The sequence below is a fragment of the Symphodus melops genome (assembly GCF_947650265.1).
Source record: "Symphodus melops genome assembly, chromosome: 15".
Lineage (NCBI taxonomy): Eukaryota > Metazoa > Chordata > Actinopteri > Labriformes > Labridae > Symphodus > Symphodus melops.
The window spans coordinates 18,991,402-19,018,067 of NC_136705.1; the positions used below are offsets into that span (position 1 = coordinate 18,991,402).

Genomic DNA, 26,666 nt, shown 5'->3' on the forward strand with positions numbered 1-26,666 from the left:
TACTCCTATTTTAAAACGCTCGCAACGAATTCTCACCAGCGGTACACCTTGAGCGAAAAACTGAGAATAGAAGTCCAATATTACCTTTCCCGCCAAATAGTAGTCGGCATTGTGCTGCTGACGCTTGTCAGGTGTTAAACAACACTTTGGACCAAGGACAGACAAATGAGAGAGTCCTCCTCTCTAATAGAATCTAAAAAGATGAAAAATATAGTGCAGGAGGCAGGAAGGACTAGTCAAAGAGGTGACCATCAGCATCTCAGCGGCGTGGTTTGGCAGCCTCCAGCCTGCCATGGTGTAATTGGAGAGAAAACATATATGGGAGCAAATAACCCCCTGTCAGGGGCATTAAAAGGAGATGTTGTGACGACTGAGAGCCCTGCCAGCTGAGCGCAGCAAAGTGGAGGGGAAGAATAAGGCCCATCAAATGGAAAAAAACCTGCTTGGAGGAACCGTACATCCAAATATTCCAGATAATTGTCGAGCGGCAGAGGAAAAAGAGCATCCTTGTTTTGTGGAACTTTTCCTCGAGAGAAAAAAACTGATATTTTGTCAGTCACTGTTCTTATCCAGAACTGTCAGCTTCTGATTGATTTGACATGTTGACTTTGAGGAGTATAATTTGAAAATGGTCGAAGTAGATGTGCTCGGCTCGTATTACTTTGGAGAGATATAAAGGATAGGTGAAGGAAACGAGGAGGAAGGATTTGATTCAGAGTCAGAATTTCAAACTAAAAATGGCAAGAAAAACAAGCAGGCAACATTTTATGATATTATATTGTATGGTTTTACTCAATGTAAGGTGACATTATCGACATTTTGAGGTTTTCCCATTTTAAAACAAGCTTCTATTAAAAACTGAGTCTGATTTTACCACTCGTACTTTGTTCAGTGTTTGGGCTTGGAGCTCTTTCATGATTGTGTATTGTGTATCCAGGGTCTCTGTGAGTTCGACCAAACCTTGGCTCACGACACATCTGTTTAGAGTTTGGCATTTTGCACCAAATTATTGATTTAACTAAGGTCCTCTGTCGTGCTCTTTTTTTTCTCGCATGCCTTCTTCTCGATCGTCACTAAAGAATTTGCCCGTCTCTCCTGAACCTCCTCTGCGTTTGGAACCTCCCTGACCTCGCCATTCAACTGAGCGTGTCAAAATGTTAATGAGGATCCCCCCCAGAAGCGCTCAGAGGTTAAATAAAGTCTTCATAAGCTGTCGGTCAGAATTCAATAATTTACTTACTTGGCATGTTTCCACTTTCCCTGCCACTCCGCCTCACTTCTTGTTTCTACCCGGGGACAGGGCTTGTCTTGTTGTGTTTTGTTACATTTTTGTGTGTGTGCAGGCAGCTGTGCAGGCAGTCTTTTGTCTGTGTGCGAGATTGCTGCTTTAGCTCTGTGGCCCCACTCATTAATCATCCGGTCAGACTATTTATAATGCAGCAGCCAAGCCGCCACCTCGGTTGCCATTGGCTTTTGTCACCGTGGCACTCTGTTTTGAAGCAGGAGGAAGCCTAATTATTAACTGTTCAGATGACAGGCAGCGCTGTTCCATCAACACGGCTGGCTGACAGTCAGTCTGAGGCGATGGCCCGCTGAGTGGCAAAAAAAAAAAAACAAACAGCGAACTGTACGGCTAATTCTAATTTGCTTGATCTTAAAAGTGTGTTTTGACACTTTGAATCAAATGCTGTGTGTGTTTTTTTTTTTAAACTGTATATTCAAACTTCTCCAGAACCAATGTACGAAAATCACCTCAAGAAAAATACTGAAAGTGTCAAAGTATGTCTCCAACGTGCATGGAGTTGCACCTTTTGTCAGCCAAGTATTTTTCTCAAAACAAAGCTGCAGTGTTTACCGTAAACACATGAACTTGTGAAATCAGGTAATTATTTTCTAATTAGATTCTGAGGTAAATCACAGCCGTCATTATCGGTTCTCGAGCTACCTCAACGTTTCACTGCCGGTGCCTTCTAATTTAGTATAAAATGGTTGTGGCAGACGCTGCCACTCATGAAGTGTGTTTTCTTATTATTAATCACTTATGTTCATGCTGGGTACAGATATCAAACTAGCATGAATAATTAAATCACTCCTCGCTTTGCTTTGCCACGCAATTCCATATCTTTCAAATCCAAGGAAGATTAAGATGGCGCTGGACTTGAAGTGTCAAAGGGATATAATACGTTTCCTTTTTGTGGTAGAGAAAAAAAGAATTAGTGAAAGCCTCCTGCAGAATGACAGTCTTTGTTATTTGTCTTCTGACTTCCTAGCAGACAGCTATCAGGAAGAAAGAGAAGTCACTGTGCACCGCCGAGAGACGAAAATATGTGAGTCAGACTTTCCCCTCCTCCCTTCTTTCCCCAAAGCTTGAGATCCCCCTTCCAAAAAATGAAAAGGATCAAGTTGCTGTCACTGTCACCGAACAAACATAAACTTTTCTGGCACCCAATAAATAGGCAGTGTGGCATTGTTCTCAAAGCCAGACAGGTGTGTCTGCCTCAGCGATGATGGATTCCATTATTCTGTATGGAAAGCCTGTTGGCTTTCTTGTCATATGTTGTCACACATCTCTCTCCGGAGAGAGAAAGGTTTGAAAGATGGCCAAAAGTAATTACACAGACGCGTCCCTGATGCTGTTGCTGTGTGTTTTCTCCTGCTCATCACCGCTGAAGGTAGAAAAAAAAAAAAAAAAAAAAAAAAAAAAAAAAATCTGTTACCCACAGCTATATTTCACGGGGAGAGAGGAGGAGTGCAGACATGTCGGTGCTCTGCCGCTCTCCTTGTTGTGTTGATTGCTAGCTCATTAACCCGTCAGCTCTATTTTTCCAACCTCTGAACGTGAGCTTCGAGAAAAAAGGCCCTGGGCAGTTTTACTCATCACTAAGGTGGAGCAGTAGAACCCTGATCCGGGTGTGTGGTGATGACATTATTTGCACCTGAATGGCAGGTACATCAACATCTCCTTGTAAACGTATCAAAGGAGAGACAGTGGCACCTTTGTTCTCCTTGCAGCACACTTGGGTTGCTGACAGCCTGCTGATTGATATTATCATTCTTAATGTCAGTAAATAGTGCCATGCCAGATAAAGAATCTGTTTCCTCTTGGTACTGGAGAGCTCATTTATCTTTCTGCAGCTCGCCCTGGCATCTGCCGAAATTGGAGCCGGAAGTAGTCGTCCATTTCAGTCAGTAAGGGATGTGTGTGTTGTTATTTTTTTTTTTCCTCCCTCACCATCTCCTAATCTGCTTCCTCTGTCTCGCTTTCTCTTCTTGTCTTTGTCCTGCTTGTAATTTTGATTCTGAGTGAGTGAGACTTAACTGGGAGGAAAGATAGAGCTTAAGTCAGTTGTAATATGTTGGGACAACTCTTGATTAGATTCCGTCAGACTGAGGTCTTTCTGTGTCTCCCCTGCTGCTGTCTCTCCTTTTCCTGGAACACCAGCTTAAGCACGAGCAGATAGCAGGCCCCTGAAGAGCCCTACCATGAACGTGTGAGCGGGAAATAAAACCCTTATGACGGTGATACTTCTTCAAAGGGTGAGCCGCAAAAATTATCCAGTGCCTCGTGTGCCGTGTGTTTTCCTGCTTTGGCTGGGTCATGCATGTCATGAATTATCGCAGAGGATCCAGGAAATAAAACATGCAGACAATACGCCTTTCTGTAACCGTACAGTGGCCACCAAAGGTCTTTGAGACATCATATTGAAAAGGTTAAACACTGACAGTGAACAAGCCTAACATGGGGGGGTACACAACCTCGACTGAACAGCAACAAATGATGGCATTTGGAAGAAGAAGAAGAAGAAGAAGAAGAAGAAGAAGAAGAAGAAAAAAAAAAAAGGAAAAGGTACAGGAGGAAAGAGAACTGGTCGAATCAAGCCCACGTCACAGTCGCGTTCCTCGGAAATTAAACACAAACTAAGTGCTTTGCCATAAGAGCACATTTCAAAGCACCCTATCTCCCTGTTTTCCTTTCACCCCTCCCCTCTCCAATCCTGTTACCCCCTTCCCTTCGCTATTATGTTGACAGACAGCGCTGATATCCCCCCGAGCTGCTGATGGATACGTCATATCTCAGGGAGAAACGGGTTTGTCCTCAGCAGGTGAATACGCCTCTCCCTCATCCTGGAAGCAGACAGACACACGTGACACTTTTCGACACCCTCTCCCTGATAGCACTTTGGCATGCAGGCAGAATCAAAGGGGCCGTCTTTCGCGTGCAATTAGAGCAGAAAATAAAGACGATGAAGTGCGGGGCACAAAAGGAGAGCCTCGGATCAGAAGGCTGTAATGAAAGGTGATTAGAAAGTAGAGACCCCAGCCAATGAGCTGCTGCGAGCCAGGGAAACAAACCCATGCTAGTAGGGGTCTCTGTTGAAGACGCTATTACACATTATCAAAGCTGATAATGACAGACAGACATGACTCAAAACTCAGTGTGTGTGTGTGTGTGTGTATGTGTGTGTGTGTGTGTGTATGTGTGAGAAAGAGAGAAAAGACAGAGACTGTGAGTATTGACTTTCACCATTAGGTAGATTTTAATTATTCTCAGTATGATCAACAACGTTAGTTAACATGCTGCATCTGCTTGATTTCAGATCGACACTGTTGTTTTGTAATTCCAGTGTGAAAAAAACGATCAATTAATCAAAATGCATTAATCCTTTGGAACAAAATAATCTGCCGTCTTCCAGGAAAGTTTTGATTTGATTTCGATGGTCATTGCTTTTAAAGAATTACATTTCAATTTGGAGTATTTCTGGAGGTCACTCAGATGAAATGACCCCTCCTCACTCTAAATAGTTTATTCTTAATATCTACTCTTAATGACTGTTCTTCTGCTCAGTGTCTGTTTCCTGGAGGCTAAACGATGCATTACTTGCTCATGGAAAAAGAAGAAGAACAGAGCTGAAATGATCGACTTCCTGTTTTACTCTTTAAAAGTTTTCCTTGACAATTTTGAACCTTTCCTCTGATTTCTAACGTAGACCTCCTAAACAAGGTATGGGCTTATAATCACACATCTACTAAGACAAAATGTGGTGGCTGTTAGTAAGAGTGCGTGTGTAACCAGCACATTTTAAGTTGATACCTGTGTTCCTAATCAGCTTTCTTTGGTTTTCCTCAATATTTCATCTTTGATCTCTTCCTGGATCATCATCAGAACTTTGATAATTCATCTTTTGGTCCCATAAAGTCTCTGTTGAACTTTTACTTTCCTCACTGTCAAGGCCAGCTCTTTTAACTTCTCCGTGAACATCACTTTCTGCTCCGTCTCTACATCCTCACTTCTTTGTCCTCAAAAAAAGAGAGCCATCCATCCTGCTGGGTCCATGACTGAGTGAGTGAGTGATGGACGTTTGTTTCACTTATCTCTGGCTAAACTGAAGGAAAGAAGGACCCATTCCTTTGCCTGCCATTGCCAGCTGTGAGTGGTTGTCAGGACTGGGGCTGGCGCAAGGCCTGCTAATGGTGCTGTCTGTCTCAGTCAAGTCCTTGAGACATCGGGTCCCTCAAGAGACGGCGAGCTCCAAAGTTTGACTGGAATTAAGCACCTGGTGGATTAACGGAGGGCAACTAAGCTGTCAGGGACGAAATCATTGTGACAATTACAAATACAGTTTACATCTTAAGAGGCTGTAGCTGAGTACGTTTTCATGCACTCCTCGCAGGCTGAATGTCGGGATTAATCATTTCAAGAGCCGGTGGATTTCTGAGAAGGACGTTTGTATACAATAGCTGCTTGTTTGCTTTACACTAGTTGGATTAGATATTGATTATCATACCAAAAGGAACCTCGACCAAAAAACACAAAAATAACATTGACACAGAGGAGGATCCCAGGGGCTTCCACAAACAAACAACACTAATTCAATGCTTCAGTAGCACAAAAGCCCATTCAATCAAAGCACCAAATAACATCCTTGTCAAGCATCTGGTAAATGGGATATTTGGCACCTTAACAACAAGTTGCAGTTCGGGCCCATTCAGATTGTCAGCAGACACTACAGGCACGCTGTCTGAGAATGAGAGGCTTAGCGAGACGGGGGCTGCAGGAGAGCGCAGGGGGCTTGCCGGAGAGTTTAGAAGCAGCAGCACTGTAGCTATTACAGGATGTCAGAGAATATGCTTAATTGAAAATGATTAGGGCTCTCGTAAAAGCCGATCAAGTCAGGGTTTTTTGGGAGAAAGCACAATTGTGCCGCATAATCCTGCCTGCCGCTGTTCTTTCATGTGGATGAAGAGATCAAAAAAGAAGGGATTTGTAAAGGCCAGACCTCCCTGTGTCGCAGCCGCTGAGCTCAGCTCCCCTCTTCGGTTTTCGCACTCCTTTTCAAACACATTTCCTCTCTCACTCTCTTCTTCTTCCGCTGAATCTTTTGTATCTTTTTTTTTTTCACACAAATCTTGTTGTTTTTTGGTCACAAGGCACATGTAGGTCAGCATGCATAACGCTCCTTTTTTTTTTTTTTTTTTTTTTTTTTTTTTTTTTTAAATACTGTAATGTCAGTCTGCTTTGTGTTTCTCATGTGAATCCTGACGGGGGCTTGTGTGACAGCATGTTTAGAGATTGCACAGTATTGCCCGTCATTATCAGACATCAAAGAAAGACACACAAACGCACTCACCCACACACAAGCTGTGGGCTTTACTTCCATGTCTCTCTTTATCCGTCTTCCAGAAGAGAGAGAGAGAGAGAGAGAAAGAGAGAGAGAGGGAGGGAGGGAGGGAAAAAAACAACAAGAGGCTAGAAAGGGTTCTGAAATGAAAGCTAGAGGGGCCTAGAGAGAGTCAAAGTGAGACACACATAAACACTCGCACACATAGAGGAATCAGCTGTGAGCCCAATGGATCTGAGTTGGTGGGGGGGAGGGGGGGGGTTACACTGCCCTTATGACCTCTCTTTGAAGTGAGGCACAGGCCGTATGTACAGGCCCCAGAGAGGGGCATGTCTACATCCCCCCCATAGGCTGGCTGACGGCAGCGGTCCGAGCGGAGCAGAGAAAAGGAGGGTGCTTCCTAACTGCGCTGCTTTCTCTCCACACACTTACTTCAGTGAATTTGTTGAAATAAAAAAAATTAAAAAAACTGTTTAAGGCAATACAGTTCTAGCTCAGCTTAACGTCTGCTCTGTTCTAAGCACAGACGATACAATTAAAGCAAGTAGTTCGATGTCTTTTTTTTTTTTACCCGGTGGTCTTGATAAAGTTGTTTTAAAGATTTTCTAACAAGCCACAAACGCCACTGTCGCTCACTTTGAAAGTGAACGCATGCAGCTCATTCAAGTCGCCCTCTGCAAGATCAGGAATGGCCCTTCGCTATTTATCTTAAGATTGATGTAAAATAAATTCCCCCAAACATCAGCATGAGTGATTGCTGTTTAGCTCTAGTCTCAACAGTTATGTTTAAGTCAGCGGATGAAGAGGGATCGTGTCCATTTGTGTTGAGTGCAACACCATTAACCTCTAGCCACATTAGCAGGACAGAAGAAAAACTCTGAGCAGACGATTTCTGTCACTGTAATGTCACACTGTTGTTCTCAGCTGTCCGGGCCACACTCATAGAACACTCTGTAAACACACGCACGTTTGACTTTGATGGACTGTTGCAGCCCTGGCGCTCGGCTCGCAGGTTTGGGTGGGACGCGGTGAGACGGTGTGAGGTCTTGTCTGGCCTGGTCTGGGCCACTTGTGCTCTGCTCTGGCCTCGGGGAATGTTTGGCGTGAGATAAGGCTGTGTTTGAAGAGGAGCTCCAGATGCTCGTATATTACAGGTTGTCTTGTCATGCCGCAGATAAAGCCTCAGAGAAGCTCCTGTCGCCAGGCCGTACCACACACAGACACACACTCACAGGGGAGATAAATGTTTACAGGAGGCATTCACCCTTCCACAGTGTCGTGCTGTGGACTGCCGGGCTGTCAGAGCTGCACCATTTTTAGTCTGTGGCTCGTGTCTGCAGCTTCTTGATTTTGACAGCATGTTATACGCTGCGCATCACTTCTTATAAACATATGATTACATTCCCAGAGCCTGCGTGGTGATGCTTTCACAGTTTCATATTTTCAAGATCTTGTGAACCTCAACAGACTCTGACACTTAACTGTTAAAGGCATGAAAGGATTGAAGGGAAATCTGGGACGTGCAAAATAACTTTTCGGCATTCATTAACAAGAGGGGGTGTTGTTTTTCCAATAATAGCGTTGCTGGGATTTCAGACAATACCAGGAGGCCACAGAGTGCTGATCCGCATTAGTGTTTTGTTAAAATCTCTGTTCCTCCACATGAAACAGTGTGGGTCTGTTCCGAGCTCTGCTGTCATGCTCCCGAAGCATTACGGGCGTGCTAAAAAGCGTTCATGGTGCAAAGCAGAACGAGTCCCATTGGCTGTTAGCATTTCAGATACAGTACCAGTCCTGTAGATCATTGTCCTGCAGGGTTAGGGTAACATAATTACATGGCAACATACAGAGCAGAGACCTACATTAACAAGGAGTTTGTGGTTTGTGTTGAAAGTTTTTGGTTTTTTTAAACTATTTATTTCCGTGGGGCACCAAGCGGACGACCACAGGAGCAGCGAAGCACATACAACCCTGGCGGAGCAATTCGGGGACACATCGGACATGTTGCTCGCAGGAGCTGGGGATCGAACCCTCGACCTTCCGGTTTGAGAGACTCTGCCCACTGAGGCACAGCCGCCCCATGCTGGGGCTGGTATCACATCCAAGTCTGATTACAAAGCAACACAAACAACTCTTTGTAGAGTATCTTTCACAATCAGTCTCTTCAGTGTTTTTATTCTCTTGTTCAGACCTCCTGTAATGAAGAAAGCAACTATTAAGTGTGCATCCCTATAGAGGCCACGCATAAAAAAAGTCATTTCTGAGAATAGGTTTTAGCCTCACAGCGATCCTTCTTTTCTCTATTCATACTGCCGATAGGTCTCCTCGTGTGTTCCTGTCCTTCTTTTCACTCTGTTAAAAGGTTTTAATGTTACTTCCTAAAGGTGAGATTGTGAATTTGTCACCCTGATAAAGATATAAAGTCCTGCTGTGGTGTTCTCTACCTCCCTGTCACACCTGCCTTAAGTTTATTGAGCCTGGAAATAGCTTTTACTGTAGGTCAAATCTTTACTGAGCAAAGCTGTGGTTTCACTTTATCTTCAGGATGTAACCTGTTGAAAAGGCTCTATCTAAGGACATAACACTGAATGGGTTATTTGCTCTTGTTATTTCATTTAGCTAACCTCTATATCTTTTAATTTTCAGTATTATAATCCCATATCCTCAAGGCGGAGACTGTGTCCCTGCTCTCCATCCAACCTTGAATGAGCTTATTCGTCACTAATAAGACAAGAGGCTGTCCGTTTGTGTAATGCAGAGGCAGGTTTCCCCTCCGTCATTAAGTCATGTGTTTGCTAAAGTGGAATGGTATATTGCCTGGCATAAAACATGGCGTGTCTTCATTTGTCAGGCTCGTAGAGCTGTGAGACAAACGATGTTCAGAGTGTATGTCTGAGGGCCCTCTGAGACCACAGTTGAGCGGCTGCTCACTGGTGCGTCTCTCATGCTAATGTCATGGTCTCCCAGTCTATCTGTCACCCCATTACGCTAACATCATTATGCACAGGGGCCTGTCTCTGGCGCTGAAAAGAACAGAATCATTCCTGTCTCATTTTGAAGCAAATTGTTTGGGGAACATTTCTCTTCTTCTTCTTCTTCTTCTTCTTTCCTTTTTTTTCTGAGTGGTAATGGTGGGCCAATCATTTCGCAAGGCTCCAGGTATGCAGATGAATGAATAGCTATTTGAGCTGTTTGGTGAAAGGACTTTTTGTATTATTCATGAGAGGGATGGTGTGTCTGAAAGAGAAAGTGTGTGTGTGTGTCTGTGTGTGAAGGGACCATTGTGTCCCTTTAAAACACATGTATATTCACACACAAGTACAGTGTACATACGTTGTACAAGCATGCCGACATGAACGGTTTCAAACACTCGTACTTTAAAAGTTCCACTGGTGACAGACGTGAATGGGAAAGTCTTTGCTTGAAGGAAGTGGGTAAATAAATTCATAATAAAGATCACACTTTTTACCACTATTCTAAAAGTACATTACACGTGATTTCTTTGTAATCAATCAGACATGCACAGCTTTTTTTTGTTGATTTTGGCAGCTTGACTTTGTTGGAATTGATTAAAGGACATATAATTGTGGTCACTCAATATTATTAGATTTAAAACTGACCGGTTCAAAATGAGACCAATTTTTTTTTAAACTTAATTTAACACCCTTTACCATCCTAAATGGCAATTTTAAACAGATCTTACAAGTGCAACAAAATCACATAAAGGTGGCTGATTGTCAAGATATAAAAGCTTTTGAATGAGAGCAGTTGAAAAAAAGAAATCTAATAAGTGCAAAAACTGCACACAAACAAGTTCTAACAAAAATTATGCTGGAATCATTCAAATATAAAAAGATGAGGTAACAAAGGCAGGCTTAACATTTGTAAAGACATGCACAAAACCATCATGACAATTAATCACAATTAATATTGAATATGTTTCTTGTCCACTGGTGTCTGAACAAAAAAAGGCTGCTTCAATAATTTTTTTTTAGTGGGACCGTTTGTATTGAGAAGCTGACTTAAAGAAGGTCTATGAAAATGTGAAGAAAAGTTTACAATAGGCAGAGCACAACTCATTGGAAACATTTTAAATAAGGCAAATCTCTTTTTTAATGATTTCTAAAAGGCTCAGGAAAACATATCTTCACATATTCTGCTTTTTTTTTTTTTTTTTTTCAACCCATTGCCACCTCGCACCTCTGATCACAGCCATAGCATGGCATTACTTGGTGTTTCTAAGTGACTCATATTCTGCAGTGATCTTCTCCCTCTCTTCACTTTGGAATCTTTTCATCTCAGCCGGCGCAGGTTCAAATCCAGGTTAAAACCTTTGTCTCAATCTAAATCTCCCGGTCCTGGCAAACAGCACAAATTCCAATCTGTCAGCTCAGCAGATTCCTCGAGCTGGTGTGCAGCGCTCCTGCATGTGTGTTGTCTCTCTTTCTGTGTGGGAGGTAAAGCTATAAGTCTTGCACCCACCTGCTAATTTAAAAGCTTCAATCAGCTCTGCTAACTGAGGAGACAACCCCGGGTTCCTGTAATTGCCCTGTTGACTGCGCATTTGCAAAAGGGGGGGAAAAAACAGACCTTTCTTTGTCATCATTTACACAACATTATGAAGAGGTGAATAAAACAAAATAGTTTAATTATAGCTTTGTTGCCGTAATGTTAATGGTGCCCGTGCGGCTCAATTGAATGGTACAGTTTGCACTATTAATTATCTGCAAGTGAACTTGTTTAAATGATATTTTACAGCCCCTTGATAAAATTACCGCTAGAGGCAATGTAATGATAGACAGACAAAGGCCATGCACGAATTATCATAAACTATTAGCTGGTTTCCAAAGGGTTTTATGTTAATCTTTTAGCGCTTAAGTACCCTGCAATTAACATATCAGGAGGAGCTGCCTTCCAGCTAGGCTTGCAAATTGAAGTCCTCAGATAAAAAAGCTATTGAGATGAAACCCTGAAAGAGAAGAGGAGCTATCGCACTGAAGTGTGCTGGAATCTTTTTACTTGTATGTGTGTGTGTGTGAGAGTGAGTGAGAGAGAGAGAGGGAGAGCGACAGAGAGACTTTAAGAGCACTGAGACAAAGGATGAGTGAAAAAGAGAGCAAGATGCCGTGAGAGTGTCTGTGATCAAGGATGTATAACAATTCCATTATCTCTCTTGGGTGATGACACGAGATGTCTCTGTCGGGCCTCCTTCGCTTTGTCTAATTCTACACAGCCAATGCGAGCTATAGGAGGATTGAGACAGCTCCCATTGGCTGGGATGGCGACATCTGATGGAATGTGTTTACATATTGTAGTTGATATGTAAATGCGGCGCGTTGGGGGAAAAAAAAAAAAGGGCTACAGGGAGATATGGTTCATTGTTAGGTCTTCACAGTCTGTGTTCCCTTTTTATGCTAAGCACAATTGTATTCACTGAGTGAGCATCTTGTAAAACGCCCGACGCCTTTGGTAGGTTAAATCCACAAAGGAGAGCCATGCTTTGGAAGATATGCATGTTTTATGGGATAATTGGCAGCTTTGGTCTGCTGTCTTTGTAGTCGACACATAGCAGCTGACATAATTAACATTTACACGATTAAAATAAAATACCTCCGTTATAAGTTCAGCTTTCGCCTTACTCGGAACAGGAAAGGGGTCTTAATATTCTTATTCTCACTTATTATTAAAAAAAAAACATATTTAGTGTTAGTTCTCTAACACATATACTAAGATAACATATATCAAGTTTCTTCAATAATTAGCCAGTGATTCCTGATTTGACATGGCTGATACCACATTCTCACAATGGAAAAGAAATTCACATAATATGACAATAATGAATTGTTCCACGACAGTCTGTACATTCTAATGCACATCCGTCCTGACTCAGTGAAACTATATTGCCCATATAGAGCGCTCTGATATTTCCCTCTATCACCCAGAGATAGATGATTCCGCTGAGGCCTTAATCTCATGTTAAAGATTTGTTGGCCTCTACAAGTCAGGCCATAGCATTGAGATGCCTCGCCTGATTTATATTCACTAGCTCGGAAGGGAGAGCCAAGTGCACTATCTGCAAAGCAGATGCTGCAGCAGTGCCCTTGTAGTTTATATTTCACCTGGAATAAAAAAAACAAAAAAAAAACACCATAACAAGGTCACATCCAGGAACCCTCTTCTCTTCTTCATCTCTTTGTTCCTCTTTTTTTGGACGCACTCTTGATACATTTCCACATTAATAACCTGACTACAGGCTTTTGTTTGTGTGTGATGAATAGAAAAAATAGCATAAGAAACGGCACAATTTTCTAACCCTACACCGAGAGCATTCAGTCTCCTCCACAGCTGAATATTAGAGCAGAAAGCTGGGAGAGAAACGAGGAAAAATAGCCGGCCAAAACCCTGATGAACGCTGCCTTTAAAACAAATTCCTGTCTGTCAGCCCCTGTAAAATATGGGCCAGAGATTACAAAGCTACCGATACAATAAATTAAACTGATGGACAGAATTATGCCCAGTGCTTCCTGCTCTCCCCAATGACGCACACTAACTTAGCACTGCCTGACAATGAGCGTGATTTAGCACCCGAGCAAGAGTGGAGAAGGGAAAACATTCACAGGCAGAGGCACCCAGGCCTCACTCTGGCCCAAAGCCTAGTGAATAAAACTCAGCTTTAATTCACCCACAAACGTGTCGCCATTAAAGGACTAAGAATAGAGATTGCAGATCATAAATACTCCCTGATTTATCAGCTAACAACAAAGAGCAAAAGCCCGGCCAAGGAGAGGGAGATTGTTTGACAGAATGCTGTCAAGGAGAGAAGAAGAGAGGAAAAACACACTCATTCCCTCGTTCTCAGTCACAGACACTCCAAGCTAAATCTGACCAGGGATGTAGCCCAGCCCTATCTCCTGCAGCGGCGCAGGAGCAGATGTGTCTGCTCTCTTCTCAATGTGTGACAGACAGAAAAGATAAACAGAGAGTAAAGCAGAGCGAAAGAGGGAGAGAGAGGAAGAGACAGAGGGAGGGAAGTAAAAAGAGTAGGAGCTGGCACGGCACTGGCTAATTTATCTCGCTGAGAGACAGATTAAAGAGAGAGGAGAGTGAAACAAAGTTCCACTGGCTTAATCAGCGGACAGCCTGCTAGCAGAAGACATGATAAATCAGAGCGGGCTCGGTCCAGGAGAGAGCCTTTTTGCTCTGGGAGGGAACGGGAGACATCTTCAGCCAAACAGCAGTATCTTTTACATGCTCTGTTGTGAATAGCAGCTCGTGAACTCACTATGTGTACACTCGGAATCGATTCTCAATGCCATTGTTTGAGCAAACACTGTTATACAGTAGCCTTCCGCGGCGACTTTGTTCAGACTGTTATTTTTAGTACAATGCGTGAACAATCCTCCGCCGTTGTATTTTGTAAACAGGACAAAGGGACATGAAGGGCCACAAGTTTCCCCCTTGGTTTCTCTGTGTCTTTCTTTAGCTTTGAGTCTGACAGGAGGACCAACCTAGGGGCCTAATCCAGGAACAGGAAAAGGGACTTAGATATCCCTGTGTCATTAGTTCACTCCGGGGTCACAGCTGGGCCACTCAGAGCATGATTACACCCCTTGATTTATCTGCTTTGGAGCCCAAACACAGATAAATCTCGGAGCTCATCCGCGCCGTGGGATCCTCACTGTCTGATAAACGGCCCAAGCTGAATAAACAACCACCGCCCCCACAAACACCCAGCCCCTCATACCCTATGAATAATTCATTCAAATTGTGAGCTCTGTTAAATGTTTATATTTTGTATCTTAAGTGGCAAAAAAAACCCAAAATAAGATGCTTCCGTGATCTCTAGCTCGTCGTCGGTGCATTTCTGTGATGAAACTCGATGATGCAGAGGTTGGCGGGCATTCGGTTTCCGAGCTGTAAACTTTATTCCCACACCTCGGCTGTCGTCCTCCAGCATCCTCACATGAATAAACTTGTATGCAAATATGTCATGTGTTTGTCCACACAGCAGCTCCTGTAGATATTAGGCCTGCCTCAGATTGTATGACAAAGTTTGACCCCCGCTGTAAATTTTACGCCCTGGAAAAATTGCCCCGGCTCTCCTGTTTTTTGTGTGCTGATGCGATCACGAGTACATTTTTAACTTAATTAATTGGCCGTTTGTGTTGACAAGAAATTTATGCAGTAATAATTTGCTCGAAATAGATGCAGAGCGCAGGAAATGAGATATCCATCAGGCCGCTTGTGTTCCGCCAGCTGCACCGCGGCTAATATGAAAGTATTTCAGGCTGCTCAGACCCTGCTGTTTGTGCAGTCAAGATTATATATACCCACGATCCATTGCCTGCCTCAGAGGCGCTCATGGAGGTCTATGATAACAAAGACTATGTGATTTATGGCCTGCTGTGAAAGCAGAACTTGATGAGATTAAACAATTTCATAGCACGAGTGTTTCTCAGAGGGCCTTCTGATTTGTGGCGGCAACGCCGACAGTAAATCAGGTTTATATATCTGAAAGCATGCTCAGCAAAGGAGTGCAATTACTGTTTAAGACAGCTACTTTTTATTTAATTTTTATCCCTGGTTTGTCTCTTTTATTCCCGGCCTGTCACATAGCCACTCACCTTCATAAGTCCTTCTGAGGGAAGGGTTGAAGAGGAGAGAGAGGTGGGGGGGGGGGGAGAGGAATGCACCTTCGCTATCTCCCCTTCACAGCTTTTAGAGAAACAAGGAAAACAACAACAACAACCGAGGGACGACGACGGCCACCGGCGGAACAACACGGGCAGCCATAGAGCAGGGGGAAGCACTCCATTTTTAATGCATTGTTTGCCTGCTGCTCTCGCCCTGTCTGGGTAAATGGAGTAGGCAGAGTGTAATTAGAGAGCCGGGCTTTACTCCGTGCCATAAAGATGACATGGTGTAATGATACAGCTTACAGGCCCGCAGAGGCTTCTGTCTCGCGACGGAGGATCTGGGTCGTTTGCCTGTGACTTATGATAGGTGTGGAGGATGACAGTGTTATCATGGCGACGTGGAAGTCAGAGATGTGGATGGGGGGGGGGAATTTCTTCGCGGAAGGTTGTCAAGGATTGGAGGCGCGGAGAGATGGATATGGAGCGGATCCTTTTTCTGTGTTTACACGTTTTATTTAATGTCTTTAAAAGCGGGAATAACTTCAGTTCATTTTCCTTTTTCTGCACATGTTGGCTTTTGTTCCTACATCTAAAAATCACTAACTGTTGCTGTTTTATTGTACATAAATAAAACTAATGTCTATACCAATTTTCATACGCTCATATTATAAGTATAAAAACAAGACCAGATAATATTTTTATATCATCATTTCGAACACTTTATTGAGTTGAGGTCAGAGTGGTTGTTTTCTATTTACATCATACAAGTCTGCAGCTGTACTAATCAGCTAGTCATCTTGGGTTGGTGCATGATTAGGAGTGAGCATGTAAGTACATGTGCATTACTGTTTCATGCATTCAAAAATATCTGTGTGTGTGTGTGTGTTCGTCTTGAGCTTTTTAGTGTTCCACACATGCAGATTTGTGTATTTTGAAGTTGTGGTTACATGTTCCACTGGAATGTGTGTGTGTGTGTGTGTGTGTGTGTGTGTTTGTGTCCTTGGGTGAAGATGTGAGTTGTGCATCTGTCTGCATCATCCCATATCTTCCCAGAAAACATCAAGAGATCTCATTATTTCGACACATCTCAGGTTTTTTCTTCTTCTTCTTCTTCTTTTTTCTTCCCGTATGCCTTGAGTCAAAATTAGTTTTCATTCCCTCTGTGATCTTACTGACTGAAGCCTCCTCAAAGTAAAGAAAATCGCAGTCTTCGCGTCGTTCGTAGCGCGCCTGAGTCAAACACACACTTCACACAGCCGCAGTCTGAGTTAAGCATTGCTAAGTAACCTTCACATTTCACTCGTGTGAAGAGCTAATTTCCTTTAAGTTCACATGTCACTTTTTGTGCCTCTTTTTTGTGGGTCCTCTTCAAATGTCTCTCGGCATCTAATTGCATAGGAAACATTGGAGACAAGCCGGTGTGACAGGCCCGCTCCCGGAGTCTTCAATTATTAAACATCCTACACTCCAGAAAACAGCCCTGACGTTAGCTACAGCCCCTAATCAGAACAGAAAGCCTCATGATATGTCACACTCCGTACTTGCGGTGGGTTTGTGTATGCATGTGTGTGTTTGTGAAGTTTATACTTTGTGTGTGAAAAGATGAAAATACTTCTTTTCACACCGGTTAAAAAGCCAAAACTCTGACAAAAACGATTTTTGTCAGAGGTAGATCAGAGCACTCACATCTTCCTTTTTACTCCTGTTTTGCAGATAAAAGAAATTGTTTGTACTTATGAAAATATACAAAACAATCAGTTGTGTTTTGCTTAAAAAGTTTGAATAAGACATGCAATCATTGTTTTAACGAATACATACAACATTTACTTCTTTTTTTTTTTTTTGCTCTTCTTAACGTGGCAGCTTCCCCTTCTGTAACAATGGAAAGGTCATACTAAAGCAAAATAAGACATAGCCTCGAGGTAATTGTGCTGCGTACCTGTAATGTGGGCTTACATTCCGCTTTAAATCATCTACACTTATTCTGCGAGACGCTCAAAGAAAAGGTCGAGCAAGTCTTCTTTTTCTTTTTTCTTTTTCAACCTAAAACAAATAGAGCCTTATTACCATCCATGAGTCATCGCTACGGGTGATTAACGTCCAGCTGCACTCAACCTTTGCCTGTCTGACGCGTACACAAAGCGGCCATGTTCACTGTTGCCGGTTCGCTCCGTGTGCCTCGTGCCCCGAGCGAAAACATCTGAACAGTTGCTCTTGTGATCAGTGATCATATGATACATTTACTCTGAGCGGGTTCATTGGAGTAGAACTGGTAAATCATTAAACACACGCTCAGCGCTCGTCCTGCTGAGCCAAAAGACTGCTGAAGTGCCCACAAGTGCAGGCACCATTACATCCAGTGGGCTTCTCCCTGCCATTACCTAAGAAAACAGAATTAATATGTTGGATGCACACAACAGCATTAGAACAGCTTCTCTAATCCCATAAGCCACCATCATTAGGTGATAGATTACTTTTTTTTTTAAAGGGAATCATGAAGTACTTTTTAATTTTTGACCTCATAGTCTTGGGATAATAATTTTTTTATGCCCCGTATGTTATATCACTAACTCTCTAGTGACGAATTAGAGCATTTCTTATTTCATCATTGTTGTTAAATGTTGTAAGATGCTGCGAGCTGGTTCTCCTTGTTCTTCATTTATTTCATTGTTTATTTCTAAGAGTGTTCGTAACCCTAAACTTCACAAGAGTGAGACATGAAACAACCCCCCCCCCCCCCAAAAAAAAGAGAGAAAAGATTCCATCTAGTGAAGAAATAAACGTGTCATGCCAGCATTAAATGTTGACTCAATAAGTTCACAAGTCGTGTCTCCTCTGATCTCTAACATGATCAGAAAGCAGCACCAGTTTACAGAGACAAGACGTGCACAAAAGAGAAAAAAGTTCCATGCACAGACACAAAAGAAATATTTTGATATAGACCCAAAGAGAAAACATATCAAAAGACATTTTTATACATGTCTTTTGCAAGCACAAAAAGCAGAAGTGGTGTCAAGAGAAAACAAAACAGAAGGCTTGTTTCTTCCAACAATTGCTTTAAGCTACAAAAATCTCCTTGAGTCCCTAGCCTCCCCTCAATGTCAGCCTCCCCCCTCTCCTCCTCCTCCTCCTCCTCCTCCTCCTCCTCCTCTCTTCACCCTGCCTTCCTCTCTCTCTCTCTCTTTCTCTCTTCGTCCTCTCTTTCTTTTTCCCCTTTTCCCTCTCGAAGGCAGGACAGGGCCCTCTTTGCACCCTGATAGGTTGCGGGCTGATGCTTAGCAACAACATTCCTGTGCCCTAAGTAGCAGTAAGCCTCTGGCTGAACTCTTTGATGTGGCTGTCAGGCCACATTTATTTCCTTTTAGCACTTTGTCTACTTGTCCAGATGTATAAGGAGATAAAAAGGCCTGGTGTTTACACTGGTCTCCCTCTGTAGCGCGGCTGTAATTAGATTGTATTGCCGGTCAGTCTTGAGGAGGGAGGTGAGATGAGGCAATGCAGGAACCACCTGTGTCGGGATGACTCCGGCCCGAGGTGAAGCCTCGGGAACAGGCTGCAAGAAAGGAAAACTGTTTGCGTAACACTTTACAAAGTAGGTTTTTGGTTTTTTAACTTTTGTACATAACACTGTGGCTGCCAACGCCATAATCAAATTCTAGCAAAATCTCCCTCGACCGGTCGATGTCAGTGTAATGTTCTGTGATGTAACACTCATCAAGATATGAAATTGATAGCCAGTCTTGCAAAACTTCTCAACTTTGTGGCTGAAAAGAACACACCAAGATCTGAGCCAACTCACTTTTGTTTAGTATCTCATATTTTCAGGAACCCCACTGTGGAGGTAGTTTTGCGCTTCCACGTGGCTCTCATTGTGTTTTTCGTGTCCCTCCGTCCCTCCCTTGCTTCTCTCCTTGTGATATGTCGGAAGTTATAATCACTGTTGCCTCTGGGTTTATCAGCGTTTATTCGCGTAACAACACCGAAAAAGGAGCAGACAGACAGCGCTGGTGTGATGTATTATCCAGAATAGGAATCATCTTTCATAATGACATCCAACAGAGCTTCCTCTCACTCCCGCCACCCATTTCTCCCCATCACACATACATATACACACACACTTTCTTCAGCTCTCTCTTTCCCTCTTTCCACTCCCTTCTGTCCACCCTTTATTATCACAGAATCCATGGTGCTCCCCAGCCTGTAAATTTGTGCCGCATTATCATAAGCTGTGGTGATAACTCACATTGCACAGAGACAATAATGATGTGAACACTCAGCATATGCCCCGGGCCCAGCAAATTAAAACAATGCTCAGCTTGATGAGCAGACTAATCTGGACAGCAGAGAGACGAACGAGAGAGAGAGAGGGGGCGAGAGGGAAGAGAAAAGGGGGTGTCCAGGAGTATTTTAAATAGACGACACAGCAGCACCTCCCTCTGTTCAGTGTAGGAACAACCGTAAAAAAAAAAAAACAACAGAGGGGGGACAGGAGAGAAAGATGAGATATGAAAAAAAGCGGGGAATAGAGATAGCAGCCAAGGTTAAGAGCTTGTTTTAAGAAAACAATCATGGGACACTATTAGTTTTTTTTTTAGTTCAGCATTTTATCTTTTGGGACTTTTTGGAATGGAAATTTGAATGCACAAGTACAGTGTTCAACACTTAATAGACCATATATACCCTGCAATCAATTAAGGAAGAGAAGAAATATCACCTTTTTGACAGTATATTCATTATATAGGTTTAAAAAAAGGACCTGGATGACATTCAGTTTTTAACATCTGTCATGCTGGTTGTGATATAATAACAGTGGAGTTATAGTCGTTGTGAAAGCTGGTTGCAAAGCATTAAAATATTTCTTCTCAAAGCTCGAGAAAAAAAATCACCCAATATGTTCCACATGCTTTCTTGTCATAAGCTCTGCTGCTTCTCTTCTTCTGGACAGGTCATTGGCTGAAGTGAAAGAGAGCAGATGTGAAGCGTTACAGAGGAAGGTCTGAGAGGAGAAAGGGAGGACCGGGACATGGGAAAGCTGGCTGATTGATTCTCTGTGGGAGGGGTGAAATGGTTTTGCTGGATAGGACGGGAAGTGACAACCACAGATGTTAAATGGGGGTTGGCTGTTTGATCAGCAGGCATGATACTGGCAGCGGTGAAGCGGTGGTGTCATGCATAGCACAAGGGAGGGGGGGGGGGAACTGGGTGGGTGGTGATACTTAAAGCAAGTCAACTAACCTCCCATAGGAGTAAAACCAGAGCGGAGGCGGCCAAAGGCTCTATCCTCCCACTCCTTCTCCTCCTCCAACACCCCCCAAAACAGTCTGTGGGTGGTGCTGTTAATGACATGGCAACAAGGAAGATTAATTGTGGGCAAGCTGCAGGATTAGACGGGGCTTTTTGGGGGGCCAAGCAGGCCATAAGAGGCCCGAGCTTGTGATCTTTCAAGCAGACCAGGAAATGAGGCAAGCAGGGGTGCCGCTTGGTGGCTCAGAAGAACATGGTGGTAGATCAAATAGAGAAGGCTAACAATCCCTGTCTTTACGCCTGAATTGCTCTGTTAGCTCATAATAATGACAACATTAAGAGACTTTATAGAGGGGATGGGTGGTAATAAATGGCTGATTCAATTCATAGTGCTGGTGCTTCAGTAAGAAAAAAATAAGTGGGTATGAATACCTGATTGTTCTTTTGCCCTCAAATGGAAACTGTCAGTTTTTACATGTACATTTTCAGTCCATACTAGTCTGGTTTACAAGCATAGAGATTTCAGCCACTCCTGAGGCCGAGAGCAGCAGGTGTGCTGTCAAAACAATATTTTTATTCCAAACAGTTTCTTCCAAAAGCATGGGTCCACCAGTATAGAAGCACTAAGGTCTCAAGATAGGCTTATTCTTTCCTTTTTTTTCTCTCTTTGCTGTAATATGAGACACATGCTGGCCAGCCCTTAATGCCTTTCAGAGATGCTATCTAAAAAGCACATTATGTGATCGTTTTTGATTCACAGTGCTCTCTTCTTTGCACGTGAAGAATATGGTTCCATTTAAGAGTGCAGACCGTTCCATTTCTCAAGGTTATGCATGGGCATGTTGAGGAACAACAATAAAAGTGGGGAAAAATGCAGCTCCGAACTGTCTTTAATATGTATTTGTCAGTTGAGTCTCTCGCTATGATTAAAGGCCTGGCGAATTCCTTCCTGCAGGAGAGGAAAGTATTTCTGCAAAGGCATCAGATATCACTGGGTCATGATAAAATGCCTGCTCTTGCTAGCTAAAAGGCTAAAGGAAGGAAGAGGATGTGTTGGACCTTGAAAGTATATAAAAAAAGAACAACAACACAAGAAACTCATGACCTGTTTGGGGACTTGCTTTGAGATCCAGGCCTCAGTTTTTCTTTGTCACATCTGTTAACCTGAGCTTCTGAAAGGCTTACAATCGACACAGACAGTGCAATAGGAGGTACCCACAATTACACAATGAAACAAAGTGAGGCAGAAAGATCACACATGTCCCAAAGATTATGCCCGCTTTAGAAAAACTGCAGGTAAACTATTTGGATCCCCTGGAAATAAAAAGCTGCTTGTCCAAGTAAAGGTTTATGAAAAAAGCACATTAGAGTCCCCTTTAGACTTCCACTAAGAAGCTAGTTAAGGAGATTCAAAACCAACACAGTGAGGTCATTTGTTGCCATTTGTGACTCCCTTCACAGAACCATGCTGCATTTGGCTGCTCAGAATGAGTGACGTCTACCCTTTGGTTGACCACTGCAGGAGGTCACGGCTGAGTGAAGGTTAAGACCTCTCCTCCCTGACCACGTCGTATATCAGATCATCAAAGGCTGGACTGCAGCTCCATAACACACGAGACGTCATAAAACATGTTCTGATACATCTTCTCATAAAGCAGGAGCAGTGTTTCCAACATTTCCTCGACAAAATCCCAAAGGATTTATAACCGTCAGCTGTAGTCATACTTGTCCTTTCAAACCTGTTAAACCTTTAAAGCTTTAGATACTCATTCTATGTGTTTGTCTGCTTTTCTCACAGCCGCCTATTGAGGCTGGATCAGAGGGTCAGCAGGGTCTGCCCTACACTCCTCTACCCCGAGGATCCAGAGACGCAAGAAACCACAAAGGTAAGGACGAGAAAAAGAGCCCTTTGGACTTCTTCACCTTTTAGTCAGGTGGATTATACACACTCCACGAGTATACTTCAGAACGAGACAGAAGCATCACAATTTATTATTATCATACATACATTCAATCTGAAACACTGCCCGAGGATTATGTAAATATAAGTCATAACCCTAAGCAGCTACAGAGAGTGGGAATGTATTGACCTTGAGATGGGTTTGAAGTTATGTTCTCTATTCTTATTGATCTCATCTCATCTGTGTGATGTGTTCATGGTGCTAGTAAATCGGAGTAATCTGGGTTAACTCTGTGCTGAATGTGTGCGTGGGAGGACATAAACAGTACGTAAACAAGATGAAGTATCCTTGATCTGTGGATACAAGACATTGATTAGGCCTCTTATTGACCCATTGCTGTCAGTTGATGTAACTGTGCAATCACTTCTTAACATCAAACACTGTACTGTAGTTGTGACTAAAAATTCATATTCATGAACAGATACAATGTTTGAAAGTTGTTGTACAGGCCACTTCCTGTTTTTGTAGCGGATACTCGACCGAGTTCAAAATAAAAACCTCAGACAATAGATATGAGTTTATTATATAATTTGACTTAAAGGGATACCTCACCCATTCACATGAAGCTTTGTATCATTAGAAACATGGCAGTAGTGTTGAATGGTCGTGAGTCCAGCCCTCATTTTGCCCTGAGACGAGAAAAATGTGTTTTTCTTTGCCTGGAAGTTTTCTTCATATGATGCAATATGACGCTTTTTGCAGGGCTGGACTCACGACCATTCAACACTACTACCATGTTTCTAATGATACAAAGCTTCATGTAAATGGGTGAAGTATCCCTTTAATTTAAAGTTAATATTTGTATTTAAAAGTCACATATTATACACCTTATCAACATGTTCAAATATGTCACCAGAACATTTATGTGAAGTTTCTTGTTATAAATCTTCTCTGATCCTGTGTTTGGTCATGCCTATAAACCGCCCTATTTCAGCCCTGCTCATAACAGGCTGTTTCTGTGTCTGTAGCTTTAAATGCAAATGAGGTGTGTCTGGCCACACCCCTCTAAAAGGACTTAGGTTTTTTTATGTATTTATAAATCTAGACTAGACTTCTTGGCTACAAAAAGCTATGTTGTTGGGGGTTTTTTTCAATCTAATCTAATTTATCGCTGAAGCACTTTTTATAGAGAGCTGCCAAGACCAAAAACATTAAGAAGTAGTTGTAGTCCCTGTGTTGGGTTGCTTGATGTCTCATTTCTGTGTTTTAAAGTTGTGAATCAGCTGTTTTATTAGCTTAAGGGTGTGCTAATGTGGCGAGGGTTTCTGACCAGAATTTACTGAGACATTAAACACTGTCTCATTCAAAACACTCAGTAGGTTGACCACCTCAATGGTAGCACAACAGGTCAACAGTGAGTATCCCCCCCCCCCCCCCACTTATGGTGCCAAGGACAGATCTATGTCATAAAGGCCTGGACAGCGGCAGCTTTCCCCGGTTGTAAGGACAGCAGGAGCCCTGCGCTTTGTCACAATCAGACCTGGCTAAGAACAGTACATTTAAAGGTGAGGGGATCTGACACATGAAATATTTCCCCCTCCGTCTTAGATCTGAGCTGCACTGACAGCCTCCATTTGTTATTTTTATGATGCAGCGCTGCAGTCTTAGATAACACAGCCCTCATCTTCGCCCTTCACCTCCTCTTCATGTCCCTGCCTCTAGCCTCTTTCCCGGCTCTTTGTTATTTGTTTTCTTTTATTTACACATCTTAGACATACTCCAGATTTCTTTATGTGTTGGAGATGGTCACAGTTACTCCTCTTTCATGGAGAACAAAGCCGTGGAAAAGCAGTGCTACAACAAACAAAATCTTTCAGACAGTAATTCCCAAAAACAATATGCTTACTGAATAAAATTCAGGAAATAGACGACAGGGTTGAAAAAATATTCCACAGGATTTTTTGTACTTGAATGCAACACTTTCAGTATCCATGGTCAATTTTAGAGATCACTATGGTCTCACAAAAGAAATAAGGTTCTCCAGCGTTATATCCTGTTCTGTTTTTGTTTGTTCATGCATGCAAGGTAGTCTGCATCTTTTGTTGTGTGCTGCAATGCAGTTAAAAAAACACCAGCACAGGAGACAAAAGGCACTTTGTTTTTTTATGAAATACATTTAATATGTGGCTTAAAACCAGAAAGTCAGGAAGCATTACACCGAAAGTATATATATTTTTGTTTTTAAGTTCAATGCCACATGAAGTAATGCCAGTAGTTCTTTTACAGCTTAATAAATAGGCCTTTTTAAAAGGGAAAATGGAGGCTCTGTAGTTTTATCCCAACTCCAGATCAGCAGCACTCCTGACATCGCCCTGTCGCTGCCTGAAAGAACCCCCCTTTCCTCCTTTCAACCCCTCCACACCTACTCCCTCCACCCTCCAATGTGTCACCTGTGTAGAAGCCCCAGAGCCTGGGTGCCAGAGGTAATTACAGCAGCGTGGAGCTCCCAGAGGAGGGCAGCGCTGGCAGGTCACTGCCCTGGGAGAGAGAGAGGTGGAAACCAAGGACACACAACTCCAGGATAAGCTCTTGTTTTTGGTTTGTGGAAGAGTCTAGCTGGTGGAGATGGGGCAAAACAGAGCAGCAATGAAAAAAGATGTGCTGCTGTAGAAAGGTCTTAATCAAGATTTGGAAGCGCAGACATGGTCGTTACAAGAGGAGAAAATGGAAAGTGGCCGGTATTAAAAAAGTGGGAAAAAAGCAGGACTTAAAAATGAGAGTGAGCTAGACAAAAGACAAAGTGAAGGAGGATGGTGGGTGCTTCAGTGTGTCTTGTTGGAGGCGTGACACAGAGTGGAGTGGAGTATATAGTCTGGCAGAGAGGCCTGAGGATCCTCCACTACTGTCACCTTGGCTCTAAGTCTTAGTGCTGGTCCAACTGTCAGCTCAACTTTAAATCGAAACAGTCCAAAACGGAGTCGCAGCCTAAAGTACAGTGTGTCTTTATGAACACTGGCTTTTACCACCATGTTAAACCACAGCCATGTACTGCATTCTTCTGCAATAACTCAAAGATGTATCATTTCAAAATGCAAAATGCAGGTGCTGGGTTGTTTATTACCTGCTTGTCATTTCCGAGGGTTGACACAGTTTGAAGTAAGATTCACAAGATGATTTTATAGATCTAATTCTAATAACTGTAGTATCAGAAGTATGTAAATAAAAAAAAAGATGCTTCACTTGATTGATATACTCATGTGCACGGAACAGATTTTTAATGAAATATATCTTTCATTTCCGCTGTACCTTTCAATGAAAAGCCCAAGTTTTTCAGGTATCAGATTAAATTTGAGTAGGCTATCCCTCAGCTGTGACAGCAGTAAATGAAAGGGATATCTTTGTTCAAGCAGAGTAAACAGATGGGGGGGAAATGCCTGAAATCTGCCTTACAGTGTGAGCCCTGGGCCCCTTTAATCTTGATGTTCTGGGCCTGCTTCCAGCTACTTTGTATGTATGTATCTTAAATGGTGCACAACTGTTATTCTAATCCCAAGAGGGACGCAGCTTTCAAAGCTAAAAAAAAAAAAAACTCCTTCCTGATGACGCCCATGGGGTGTCTCACATTTGTTTGGCTTCTTCCTTTCGTTACATGTCGGGGTGATCTGCACCACAACTCCTGCTTTGATTCCCCCCTCCACTATGTTAAAAAGAGAAGAAATGGGACCAGATCCAAACTAAGAGTAAACTGTTTTATAGTTGCTGAACAACAAATAAACAAACATCTGGAAGCATTCAGAGTGGCCCATTAGAAGGGCTCTGGGCTTTGCCAAAAAGGGGTAAATGATGAGGAATGGGCTGTCGAAAGGCTGGCGGAGACAGGGGAGAGGCCAGATGACGGAGCTGTGGGTGCTAAGCACTGCCTTTTAGAACTCAGCTGGGCTCGGAGAGATCTACACCTGCTGCTATCTCACTCCTCCCCTCCTTCCCTCCACCCGACATCTGGATGGGATACATGACTAATGGATGACAAAACTGCTTGTGTTGAAACTTAGCTGTTGTCGATATGAAGGGAAAGGTTGTTGCTTTGACTGATGACTTAATGGTCGTTGCACAGTGCACTTTGTAAAATGTTGGGTGAGTTTTACAGCTTAGAGAAAGTTAATGCACCAAAACAGAAATGCAGTTGTCTGTATAACAAAAAGAGATAGTGATATTAATAATATCACGATGGAGAGATGCTGAAGTGAAAACAAAATGAACTTTTT

General features: G+C 42.8%; 1 protein-coding gene across 1 annotated transcript in view; it reads left to right on the forward strand.

The window, feature by feature from the left end:
* Positions 1 to 26,666, forward strand: part of lrmda (leucine rich melanocyte differentiation associated) — a 214,490-nt gene that overhangs the window by 165,829 nt on the left and 21,995 nt on the right. The window contains exon 6 of the mRNA XM_079362913.1: positions 22,299 to 22,386. Within this exon, the coding sequence (XP_079219039.1) occupies positions 22,299 to 22,386 (88 nt within the window). The remainder of the gene's footprint in view (positions 1 to 22,298; positions 22,387 to 26,666) is intronic.